Source organism: Liolophura sinensis, chromosome 2, assembly GCF_032854445.1.
Source record: "Liolophura sinensis isolate JHLJ2023 chromosome 2, CUHK_Ljap_v2, whole genome shotgun sequence".
NCBI classification, from domain to species: Eukaryota; Metazoa; Mollusca; class Polyplacophora; order Chitonida; family Chitonidae; genus Liolophura; species Liolophura sinensis.
The window spans coordinates 19,506,098-19,520,071 of NC_088296.1; the positions used below are offsets into that span (position 1 = coordinate 19,506,098).

General features: G+C 39.2%; 1 protein-coding gene across 1 annotated transcript; it reads left to right on the top strand.

Moving 5' to 3' along the window:
* The first annotated feature begins 2,545 nt into the window (after nt 1-2,545).
* LOC135462732 (zinc finger protein 436-like) lies at nt 2,546-12,919 on the top strand. Its single transcript, XM_064739961.1, is given in 3 exon segments — nt 2,546-2,610; nt 9,521-11,472; nt 11,474-12,919. Coding segments are annotated over 2 exon segments (2,085 nt in total). The 5' UTR covers nt 2,546-2,610; nt 9,521-9,708; the 3' UTR covers nt 11,795-12,919.
* The last annotated feature ends 1,055 nt before the right edge of the window (nt 12,920-13,974 follow it).

Genomic DNA, 13,974 nt, shown 5'->3' on the forward strand with positions numbered 1-13,974 from the left:
GGCAATTGTTCGTGAATTTAGAGTGGTCTAACTCAATCTTCTTTTCATTTCATTTAAGTTCTTCTCGACTGGACCTCTGTCTTAATCTGCCTTTACCCAAAAGAAACAAAAAAATCTCGACATATCGAAAGAGATGTGGCTTCACATGGTGGCACACTTTTTGTGAGCTTCACTTCCGTGATACCCAAACTCTTGGACAAAACATGCAACAATTAAGAATGTGGTCATCACGAGTTTCGGAACCTTTCATGTTACACGATTTTCTAACAGATCGTATCGTACCCAACGTATCCAACAACCATTCGCACACTGCAGGGCTGTTGTTCTAAACTGAATGTTATTGCATCAGCCATAACCTCATTTTGTTTTTTGTTTTTTTGTTGGTTTTTTTGCCAACCCTGTCAGCAATACGCACACAGTTGTTGTCTTACTCAAACGATTTCGTTTTACTTTCACACCAATAGACCTTTCCAAACTGTCAATCAAGAACACGCAATTGACCAATCATAAGCAATATTGTTGCTAACAGGTCAACCGGATGTTTCACACATTGGTCACACATGTTTCTATGGTGTCATGCTTTCACCTGGAATGGAATGAAATTTAACGTTATCACGAGAAGGGATGGTGGAACAAAGAGACTGCTGTCTTGCCTTCAGGGTTATTCCCTTACCCACAGAGCGATTGCCGTACCCACAGCCAAACGGTTTTTGTTTTACACACATGACTATTATCTTACCAATAGGGTCAGTGTCCTACCCACAGGATTGTTGTCTTGCCTTCAGGGTTATTCCCTTATCCACAGAGTGACTACCTTACTCACAGTCAACAGAGCTATTGTCTAACCAACAGCGTTATTGTCTTACAAAAAGTGCCATCGTCCTAAAAGGTTGTTGCTTTACCCACCAGGTTGCTGCCTTGGACACAAAGTTATTGTTTTACACTCAGGGTTATTGTCTTACACGCATCTTTATTGCCTTACCCACACGGCTATTGCCTCACCCACAGAGTTATTGTCTTGTCCACAAGGTTACTGTCCTACACACAGGATGATTGTCTTTCACACAGCGTAAATGTCTTAACCACATAGTCATTGTCCTTCCCACATGGTTTCCATCGAGACAGAATCTACAATATGCAACGGCTGACTAACACATGACTGGGAATCGTATTCTTCTGATTATTAACTCCTCTTGAAACACTGAAGACGTCAATCTCTGCTCATTTACAGTAACTCATTTCCGAAATATTTCAACAAAAATGTTTGATTAATTTTTTTTGGATAAATTGATTTATTTTTACGCCGTATTCAAGAATATTTCACTTACACGACGACGGCCAACATTATGCTGGGAGGAATCCAGGCAGAGTAACCATCCGTACAAGAAAAAAAGTCATTCCGCCAAACATCATCATATTAAAATAATCATTCATTTCGAGAGCGTTTACTATCGTTTGTAGTGGGTGGGGGAGGGGGGGATATCTTACACTAGGGAGTTAACGTGACACAATTCAAATACTAGTAGTTCTCTAAATCGGAAATTTCCATGGTAACCACAGCTATGTACTCCGTAACATGTGTTCCCAGTTTCGTTTTGACATATTTCAATCCCCCAGCACGTGAAATTTTGTGAGATAACTATACAAGCTTAAAGAAGGTTAACCCATAACCTTTCTTGTGTTGGATTTGAAGCTTGTTGCATGTGCACAAAATATGTAGGCTTACACACAGTATATTCACAGATTTGCAGTGATGTCATAGCTGCTCTGAGCCAATCACCATCACACTCTTTGATCACGTGACTAAAGAGCTATAGGTGAAAATGCTAGTTTAACCCAGGTGAGATAATCATTAATGAAGATTTAGCACAAAAAAAAATATATATATATATGGTCTTCAGGTAAGAAACTCTTTCAAAGAAAGTAAAAAGAATGTATCTAGCCTTCAAATATGATAATTTCAGTGTGATGCAGCTCCTTGGAATGTAGGAATCAGCCAAAACCTGCATTTCTTCCATTTAGACCCCTAATATTTGTCACCTACTGCTTCTTGCCAGGAATCGGGTGCTCGAAATTATATGAATATCACTTTAAGTTGGCATTTACATATTGCATACGTACGTAATTGGCTCTTAATTTTCACCGCAAATCATTTACTTATAAGCTTGTGTTCTGTGTTTGTGAATTGTAATTAGGTCGGGATGTACATGTTGAACGAGATGTAAGATTTTAATTCCGTTGCCCATGTTGATATAGAATATGTTGTCAACAGTTTGACTGGCCAGCAGAAAGAGGACGAGTTGCAGCTGTCCACATTTTTCACATGCCGTATACCAATGACTTTATTATCCGTTATGTTACCTTACAATTTTATTTTTTACATTGGCTCCAAAAACAAATTACCGGCGTGTAAGTTTTTTTTCGGAACATATTCCATTTTGAAATTTGTATTGACTGCAAAATTGATTTGGTTGTGGCGCGTTAAACAAACGCGCGTGGGATATCACATTTCAAGAGGAAGTGCTTTTTCTGATGTTTGCCTTGGTGAAATTATTTCTTTTATTCTAATCGTGAATGGAGCAGATTGCGGTTCATTAATGCTGTATTTAGGTAAATATTGTTAATCACAAATGTTTTTTCTTGTGAGCATAATTTGCTGAAGTGGGAGGTTTCCAGGAATGTTTTGTTAGCGACAAAAGGTTGATTGAGAATGCAGTGTAACAACAACAACAATCATTTCCCATCAGATAAGATTATAGTACCATTTCCATGAAATAATTTTGTACACTACACTTAGCCCTGCGTAGTCCTACGAATAAGGCGTTTTTCTGCACATAACGCGTAAAACTGAAATGAGAAGAGATTTGTTAACAATATAAGTTCATAAGTTTATGGGGTTTAGCATGGAGCTGTATATAGAAGGAGGAACAACTCGCTCTCTTTAACGTGTTCAGTGTCCGATACCAACACAGCAGGACTTTTAACAGGTGATTAACTTCTCTGCCCTGTGGCAGGTCTTCGTGCATGCCCTCTTGAGACTAGCAGCTCTGATACGTAGGGTGAAGAGGACTTAGCACCCAGTGGCTTGCTCACAGCAGGGGCGCCCTTGTTCATGAAGACAGAATGAATGGATGTCAGGCCACTTCGATTCACAGCAGAAGAATTGGAAATTTCCCTGTGAATATTATGCTTAAAAGCAAATAAAACCAAAACATGCTAGCTGAATAGTAGGTCTAATGACGGTATCGGGTTTGTATATGGACAACGATTTCTGATTTGTTACATCTGGGATAAAGAGACTGAGGGATATGAAGCTCTATTGTTCTGGCTAAGTCAGGTATGAGAATCGTGCCCTAGCTTCGCCTGATCATGCGGCGGTCAGAGACTTCATGACCAGTCACAAAACTTTAAAGAAGACATCGCTTAATCTTTGGCGTAGAACGGTCAAAATACGCCTATAGTCAAGAACCAGATTCCAGAAAAGGTTACTGAGGTCAGTATGGTATATGTTTACTTACATATTAATTGAACTATCATGAATTTGATGGGTATTTTCCGCCGAAATTAAGTTTTCATTTCTTGTGATATGATCGAGGTTGTCGTCAAAATGGCGTCTTCTCAAATGTTGGCTTCATCAAGTCAAAGGGTCATTTTTCAGTTTTATTCAAAGAACCATCATTCCACCTCAAGCCTGAACAGTGCTGACTTTTAATCAGCGTGATTTGGAATAATGTATATATAGTAAATATATATTTCAATTATGTATATTTGCTGCATTTTTTCTGTTGCTAAAAATTAGAATTTTCAAAATCTCCTTTGTTGTCTTTAGTTTTCACCCTAGGCCTTTAAAATTTAAAAGACGACTCAGCTTTTCTTTTGTTTAGGTATTGAACTCTTGTACCACTTTTATTATACTGTTGTTAATATAAAGTTAAAGTTTGGTAGCGCTACCTTGGACTCAAGTAGAAAAAACTGCTACGGAAATCACACTTATCAACTGATCCAAAATTCAGTCACCATGCCGGTGACTAAAATCTTGTAGATAACAGACTGTAATTGCCATGTAAATAATTTTCCATCTGTGAGCCTTGTTCTTTATCCTCAGTTGTGTCCAAAAAAACAAAAACAAAAAAACAAAGAAAAAAAGCATGTTTTATTTACTTTAAGTACTAATTTTTTTGACATGTTTTTTTGAATAATTTCTTTGTTAAATTTTTTTTTTCTGTTAAAATGTGAACAGCTGTAAGAAGTCGGCTGTTTTGTTGTAATTTCTAATTCCAGAGCACAGTCATGCACAGGCAGGTGTTCAGTAATAGACCTATTTAAATTTTAGATGATAATTTCCACAACAAGATGCATTAAATTTTGCTGGGAGTGTTTTCAGTTATTTTAGTGTTTTTTTCATTTGTTTACAGCACTGTGGCATATAAAATGAAAACCAAGTTGTAAGGTTAAATTAAATTGTGTAATATTATGGAGTTCATAGCACAGAAGAATAATTAACTGTCAGCAGGTGTACTGCAGGTGGAATATTGTTCTGTTTGGTGTTGATAGAGCATGTGGATTTGGCAGGCTATACTTATGTGTATATTTAAGGGAAAAGAATGAAACTTTGCAATTCAGGTCCGATTGAACTATTGTTGATTTTCATGCGAGTGAAGAAGCAAAATTTGTGCACCTTACATCTGAGCTTAAATGTTGATTTAACATTTTAGCCATCTCTGTTATTGTAAACTATCTTCACAAAACATTTGTTTTCTTTTGTCGAGTTGATTACTTATGTGTCGAAAATCCAGAATTAAGAAGCCAATTGGCTGTCGTTAACCAGACAACTCGTACCCTGACAAACTCAACTCAGATGTCATTCTCTGGTATCGGGAGTCATTCTTTCCATGTAAGTGAAGAAGCAAACAGCGGCGGGCGATTTCACCATAACCTAGCTGGTATATAGGCAGCAGGTGTGTTGACTATATTCATCAGGTCTGTCGGATATGACATCTGCTCTGTCTTCGTAGACATCGGGTCACTCCAGCGGCTGACGATAGTTCCTGAAGCAATCTAGACATGTCCGGGCTAGCTTTATGGTGCCAATGCCTGGGCTATTACAGTAGCGAGTCTAACACCGGGAGCTCTGACAGCAAAGTTTCATCTCCTTCCGTCTCTTAATCCCAGGTTACATGTGTTACGTGTACACACAGGCCTATTGTACTTTCGCTTATTTTTGGGCAAACACTAGAAGAGTGTTTTTTTCAATTAAAGGGTTTTTTCTTTGATTAATTTATTAATCCTCCTACCAGTAAAAAAAACAAGTAAGTTTTCCAGGCTTTTCTTACAGTGCTTCATAGCAGTGAATTGAAACATGGTGCATTATTTTTCTTTTAGCTCTTGCACATGTATAATGGGGTCTCATTCATTGATTGAAGGTTAAGCTTTTTTTGCCTAGCTCTCTGATCTATGGGATGGTGTGTAAATGCACATATTTGGATGAAAGGTTGAGCAATTTTTTTTTATAGCTCTTGTATAGGCTTTGTGAATGTTTTTAATCCTTTTAATTGAGAGACTTTCAATTCAAAAAAATTTACAGGTTATATAAAGTTCAATTTGTCTTCTGTAGTAAATAGAATCTCTAGAAATTAAGCCTCCATGCAGGGCAACAGTTTCTTGTATACAGGGTTTCTGTGACTTTAGTGCTTGAGATTAAAATGAGAGTTATGGACTTTGCCAGATTTACCAGCTTTGTAATCAGCAAAAGTTTCATGTAGGGCTACAATTTCTATGCACATGCGTACCTACATGTAGGAGAACAAGAAAGGTATTGGGGTTCCTCTGGCGATTTACCATTTTCCTGTTCTGTGGACACACATTTAGATTGACCTCATTCTGTTCTCCTGTAAACACTGATTTCTACGGGCCTTTCTTTTAGGGCTACAGTTTTTTATGCAATCACCTTTTTGTCTCTCTAGCTACTTTATCAGATTTGTAGATTGTAAAAATTTACCTTGGTGTGTACCAATTAAGAATTTATCTGGTATACACAGTATCTGTAGAAAGCTTTCCACATTTGTATTAATACAAGGAGCCTATGACACTGGCCGATGCATGTGCCTTCCTACACTGTGATGGAATGTTTAAACCGTCCATGCAGACAGTGACTGTTCTCAGCTGTGTATTTGATTAGCCAATCAGAGGGCAGCATTAGCTACCCTTAGTACACGGATAGCCAATCATGGGCAGAGATTTGCATATCAAAGACCACTCCAGCAAGTTGGTGCTTGAAAACCCCACAATGAAGTTTTTTTACTACCATAGCTCAACATTTTCTCAGCCATTCACAACATTGGATTTGTTCACGGATTGCCACATGCAGTTCACAATTTGCGTATCAAAAACCACTGCCTCAATTTTGTGCACAAACTCCCCTCAATGATGCCTTCACCACCAAAACACTTCACAGCTTTTATCTTTCCCTTGTCTAGTTGACTGCTATAGCAGGCGAGCTGGTGGGAATATGTGAATGCCTTGTTTTGTGTATTAGTCTTCACCATTTCACATGGAAACACTTTATATACATGTTAGGACATATATGGGGTGACACAGTCCCCCTATGGAGAGTAAGCCCAACTTTATGATGTTTACTAGAAGTTTCGTTTATTTGATTTCACCCCAAGGAGGATTATTTTTTACATAATCATTAAACGACATGTCACCTATTTATGCCGGTCTGTTCTTGTAACGTGGGTGCATATATATGGCTTTTGGGGATGGCCTTTTGTTCATGGCCTTTTGGGGACGGCATTTTGTACATGGCCTTTTGGGGACAGCATTCACGTCTGATGTACGTTAGATTTGCCCACATTCCATTTCGATGCAGGAAAGTTTATTAACCCCTCCCACGATGGTTTACACTAGAATGCTGCCTTTGCAAAAGTCTCCATATAAGCATTGATTTGCAGGTTGTATGGACAGACATTAGCAGGAAGCTAATTAAACGTTCAGTAAAGGCATGTATTCAAGGCAGATATGATCCTCCATTGATTACCCCATTCAGCAGGGATGAGGCAAGGGCACCTGCATGACCACCGGCAGGGCCTTTTGGGAAATACAGGAATGTAGTCCTCAGAAAAATCAAACTTGTTAAGAACCTGCCTATGAGGCCCTAAATTGTCATGAACGTGTTCACATTCAGTTATGTATTTCCCCAATCGTATATTTGTAAACAGTGCGTCATTAGTTGTGCGGAAATGTGATTTTATGGAACTTAAACATGATGAATTTTGGATGTTTTTGAAAATGGCCCACAACTGATGTTTTTTACTCAAAGTAAGTGCACATGATGGGATCCTTTCTGGGGCACTTTTTCCTGAGCCCAGGTCGCGTATGCACTATGAGATGCAGTATCATACATTAAACATCAAAGGCTTACATAGCTGCGAGAGAGTTCATTGAGAGTACAGCGGTACAGTGGGTGGGTGTTGCGGGCTCGCTGGGCCGACTGAGCTAGTTATTCATAACGTGAGTTTATACAGTTATATGCCTACAATATCTACCTGACATTTCGTCCCTGATGCAATTACGGTGTACCCGGTAATAAAAAGCATTTCACAAATTCGTAATACCTGATTGTAATTTATAATAACTCACGATAGCTGGAGTAAATTAATATGATAGAGATCAGACGTCAGATCAATCGAGAACTTTAATCCAGAGCCATTATTCTGTAATTCTTTAGCCGTAATTCTTATATGACGTGGAGCTAAATGGACAAATTGCTAAGTTTTGCCGATTTCTAAAGTTTAAGGTACAACACGACAAAGAAACTATCATATTTGAAGGTTAGGTGCATTCTGATTACTTTTCCGGGCAAAAGTTCCTACCTAAAAACTATTTTTTTCATTGGTCATGCTAAAATCTTATTCAAGGCCTATCTCGTCTGGGTTAAATTTGGTTTGTTTTCACTCCCCAGTGCTCTAGTCATGTGACTAAAGAGTATGCGGATGATTGGCTAAGAGCATCTATGATATCAAATGAACACAACCTTTTCAGGTATAAAATAGTCCTTGGGAAGAAACCTACTTACTTTTACATGTACACATGTGGGTCAAGTGATCTCATTACTTTAAAACCGGCCCGGATAGCACAGTTGGTAGAGCGTCTGCTTCGGGACCGGTAGATCCAGGATCAATCCTTGATCGAGTCACACCTAAGACTTTAAAAGAGGAAGTTGTAACTTCCTCGCTTGGCATTCAGCATGAAGGGGATAGTGCAAGGACTGGTTGACCCATATCAGTATAATGGCTCGGGCGGGGCAGCTTACTTGCCTTCGGTAAGTCGTCTCAGTGAAGAAGCACTAAATAAAAGAGCGGTGGAAATCCTTCCTGCAACAAGGAGGCACATTACACATACTTGCACCCCAATGATTCCTTCGTCGTCATATGGCTGAAAAATTGTTGAGTACGACGTTAAACCCCAAGCACTCACTCACTCACTCCCCAGTACAACTAGAGCTAAAACTTGTGAAAGTTTGATGCTTTACTCCAGATACTCCGGTTTGCCCCAACAATTGTATTTATTTATGGACTTAAGAGTCACTGACTAGCTCTAGCATGCTATTTGGCCAAATTGAAAAATTGTTACTTATTGTAGCAAATATCTTTCCATCTTTGGTTGTGTGTTTGTCATTATATTTTATATGAAAACACATCTTGCAGACAATAAAGACAAGGGAACAGACATCAAGGGGAGATAATTGCTAAAGGCATGATCCATATAATAATGTAAAGGATGTTTGGCTTGTATATACATGTAGCAAGCATGGCTTGTGAGTCCAAGACAGCCAAATAATGTAAATAGGGAGAAATTAAAATGGGGTATAATATAAGTGAAGTCAGTGGGTCATATAATTATTCCAGCCCAAAAAATTAATAAAACAGCATGTGGACAGAAAACTAATTTAACTTTGTACTTTTTCTTGATGACAAATCCATTAAAGGTATGATTGTTTTTCAAAACAGTCCATAGTACTAAATAGAACTGGGTACATGGCTTCACTGTAACAAGTAACAAACCAAGTCCAAGTTTCAGACTCCCTATGTTCAATTTGGACAAAATTATGGTGGTTTCTGTCCAAATTTGGACATCAACATTTTTTTCTGGACATTTTTCGAAATGGTTATTGTATTGAATTGGAATGGGGTACATGGTTTCATCATAAGTGACAGATCAAGTTAGAGTTTCAGATCCCTGCATCGGATTGCCAGTTTTGGAATTTAACAGTCTTGAATTGAAACTTCATTGATACATAGCTTCACTATGACAAGTTGTTTATTGCCAACAAAATTATGACCATTTTTGTTCTGTTCTGGTCTTGGACATTCATTTAGCTATCATTATGATGGCTTAAACCAGTTAAGAACATACATTGCTTTTGCATTACTTCCAGAATCCTTGTGTAAAACTATCATTTGTTGTTGATTATGGTTACCATGGTTACTTATCTATCATTATTTTCTCTTTCTTTTAGATTTGTCTTGCAACACAGCTGAAGATGTGACTTAAAATTTGGAGAGAAATCGTCACAAAATGAGTAATCAGAATGTGTTCTCAGAAAGCATGCCTTGTGAGGACTTAGCTTAGCATATATTATGTTGTGAGAATGAGGTGCTCTTTTCGGGACTGAACATTTTCTTTGGTTACGGATAAAACATTACCATGGAAACCAGACGGGACTCTGCAGTTGGCAGCCAACTAGAGCCGCAGTTTATGCTGTGTGGTAAGACTGAGCCACTTGATCTCTCCTGTCAGCCTGCACCAGAGCCTGTGGGGAAAAAGGCTGTGGATTTATCATGTCTGTCTTCGTTAGAGTTAGCCCAAAGAAAAGCTGTGGATATTCTGTGTAAGTCTCCTCAAACATCATCAAAAACTGTCGACAACTCCTGCAAACCAACAAGTGAACCTGTTGATCTTTCATATCAAAAATCCTTTGTGCAGACCAAAGCTGTGGATCTCTCCTGTCAAACTCCAGCAAGATCTGAAACAGAAGCTGTGGACCTTCTCTGTCATCCTTGTACAAGACCTGTGGACATGAAAGCAGTGAAACTTTCCAGTCAAAAAACTGCAGAATCATCCTGCCAACCTACCTCAGAGTCTGTGGGGACAAAAAATGTGGAGCTTTCTTATCAACTTTCACCAGAATCTGTGCATGTACGTACGAAAACCCAGAACATCTCCAGTCAGCCATCCCAAGAGACTGTGAGGGCAAAAGCTGTGGACCTCTCTAGTCAACCTACTCTGAAATATTTGGACAATGAAGCTGGTGAAATTTCCAATCAAACTACCCTGGAGTCTGTGGGCCACAAGAAAACTGGGGACCTTTTATGTATTGAATCCCATTCCAAATCTATGAAGACAAAAGCCAGGGACGTCTGCTCTCAACCTACTCCAGTGTGTGAGGCACAGCCCAAAAGCACAAATCGGTTTGATTTCCTAAGTTCACTGCGGTTGCAGCCATGGCCTAAGAAAAGACTTGACGACACCCAAGGTCACCACAAGACAAAGTCCTCAGCAAATCCAGTGGACAGTTCCTCTCGAGGTGACCATTTGGAAACAACCAGAACAACTTGCAGTCCCATTCCCGTTGAACGTTCGCTGTGTCAGGAGCAGAATTCTGGTCAGACAGAAAGTGCTGATGAACAGGATGTTTGGTCCATAAAGGTAGAAGGTGAAGACCCTGCAGATGAACCAGAGGTGTGGCACGTGATAAAGCAGGATGATGTTGACATGACTGATGAACAGACTGAGAGGGCGGATGTAGAGTCGCTGGACACCGTGGAATCTCCTGCGTTGTCTTCAGAACAAGAAGTTTCCTTGGATTTGTCCAAGGATCCTGACAGTGAACACACGGATGGGGACATTCAAGTTGGTTACATTATTCAGAATAGGTTTAATCGTAGTTCAGCACCACAGATGTGTGGCCCACCACGTGTAGATGAAAGACCTTATGCCTGTAATCTGTGCACTAAAAGGTTTACTCATCAGTTCACCTTGGAATCGCACAAACTGTCGCACATCAGTGGTAGACCATATGTCTGCCATGTCTGCGGTAAAAGGTTCACCCAGCAGTCCAGTCTGACCTCGCATCGTGTAAAACACACCGGTGAAAGACCATTCCTCTGCAACATTTGTGGCAAAAGCTTTACCTATCAATCCAACTTGAAAACGCATAGGTCTTCTCACACGGGCGAAAGGCCTTTTGCTTGTAAGATATGTGGGAAAGCCTTCGTCCATGAATCCATTTTGAGAACGCATAGCCGAACACACACAGGCGAAAAGCCTTACACCTGTACCCTTTGTGGCAAAAACTTTCCGCAACAATCTGGATTGAAGTCCCACATTGTGACCCACACAGGAGAAAGACCTTACAGCTGCGATATATGTGGCAAGACGTTTAACCAACAATCCAACTTGAAAATGCATAAACCTTACACACACAGGTGAAAAGCCACACACCTGTGCCACTTGTGGCAAATGCTTTACACATCAGTCTTCATTGAAAGCTCATTATCGAACGCACACCGGCGAGAAGCCCCACACCTGTTCATACTGTGGTAAAGGTTTCAGTCGACAATCCACTTTAAAGTCCCATGTCCTAACGCACACAGGTGAAAAACCATACACCTGTACCGGTTGCGGTAAAAGCTTTACTCGCCTCTTCATACTAAAGAGACATTCTCAATCATGTCAAAGAGCTTATCTCATGCAAGACGTACCAGATTTGCCAAATATTTCATCAGTTTGATTTATTTTTCTTCTTTTTTTGTGGCAAAGGTGACACCAGTTTTGTTGTATGTTTTACGAGAGAGCCTACAATAAAAGACTAAAAGTAACACTGAATAACCAACTTTTTATTTTGTCTGATCTTGATGCATTTATGATTTGTCTGTCAGTTGAGGCTTTCTGATCATGTAAATATGTCATTAACAGGAAAAAGTGCTCAAGTACATGTAGCCTACATTTTCAGCATGTCAGAAGATTTTCAGGTTTTTCTTCCACCTTTTTTCCTCATACCTGCTGTCCATAAAACAACAATTAAAACGGTGTTGCCTAACCTACATGTAGATATTTGTTCCTGTATATTTTTTGCCTGTGTTGTAGTGGGCTAAACCATTAGATGTGCAAGTCATACCAAAGAGAACTGAATTTTTTTGTTGAAGCCCATACTAGTATTTTTAGTCACAGGAAATAAGTTGGATGAGTATATTGAATGTTGTAGCTATTTGACGTTGTATATAACCGTAAGTCTCCACCCTCAGAAATGCATATAAGGGAGGCAAATAAATGTCATGAATATATTACTTTTTGTGCTTGAAGCTTAACAGTTTTCCAGTAGGATATCATCCTGCCCTCCAGTGAAATTCCAAAGCAAGATCAGAAGAATACACAATCTGACAATGTGAGGAACTTAGTCATGTACAAAAATTTTGAAGCAATATTTCAACAAACCATAGTGGCTGACTGGGTCCCTATCCATTTTGCTGAAGGATAGCGGTTCAGCAATGTGTGGCAAGCTGTGGCTGAGGGGTTAGCACGCCCAGTGTGTTGCAATGACCCAAGCCTCACACCAGTGCAGTCGCTGTGAGTTCAAGATCAGCTCATGCTGGCTTCCTCTCTGGCTGTACGTGAGAAGGTCTATCAGGAACCTGCGGATGGTCGTGGGTTCTTCCCAAGCTCTGCCCGATTTTGCTTCAACATAATGCTGATTGCCATCATAAAAGTGAAATATTCTTGAGTACAGCATAAAACATTGATGAATGATGAAATGAATATAATGAATAAATCGGCAGGCAAGCCGAGTTCTTGTTAGGATAATGTAATCATGAAGAAACAATGTACGTTAACAATCTGCAGCTGCATTAATTCAAAAACTTGTTGCTTTTTCGGTTGGGGGAGGGGTGCGGGGGGGGGGGGGGGGGGTAAGTGGGAGGAGGAAGGTAGTAAGACCAAGGAATCTGTTCTAATTTGTTGTCCCCACAATTTTCATTTAATTTTGTTTTCTTTCTCTAAAATCAAAGAAAAAGGTGCAAAAATTGTACCGCAAGTTACTCTTTCACATGTGAAAAGGTTGAGGAATTCGGGTAACAATGGGTACGCTTTGATATTATAGTATGAAATAAATATCCAAGGAAGGTATATTCATAGGCTTTATTATCAACGTAAGGAAAGGCAGTAATGTGTCACTCAAGGATACCATTGTAACCAGTACTGTTTCATCCTAGCTTTGATATGTGAACATGCACGTTCAGAGGCATGTAAAGGCCCGTACTCGTTTAAACGCATGTTTTACATCACTGCCGCCACTAGACAGGCTTGACCTTTGGACCCTGTGCCATGCATGCACGTGGGATCCTTTAGGTTTAGCCTCATTACTTGTGTCCTCGGACTGAACTGTTTAATCAGCATTCATCAATAAAATTGTCTCTAGGTTATGGTTAGAATTATGTTGTACGTATTCTAGGTAAAGAGAATGCATGTGTATAAAGTATTGTTAGAGACAAAGGTTGAGACAGATTGTTTGTGTTTTCTGAGGACCACTTCAGTCTTATCACCTCCAGTTACCTCGTTGTTGATCAACAGTTCTGTACAAAATTTACTATTGGTGGTAGTGATGTAAGGCGAAAGGTGGAGAGCGACGCATGCACTGTAAGGAATACGATAAAGGCCTTAAAATAAAACTTTGAAGTCAGCGCTTAAGGTGTATTTTTTTTTTCTTTTAAAAAAATTTATAAAACTTAAAGAGAACTCTTTAAGTTTCCATCAAAAGTGTGTCACTTAAAGGAAGCTAATCTTAAGGTTGTTAAGGTGAAATGCAGTATTTCAGCTATGGTAATTCCTTGTTTTTTTTTTTTTGTGTTTTTTTTTTTACATTTTAATTTTTTATATAATATGCTATTACACAGGGTTTTTGAAATGTAAAATGTA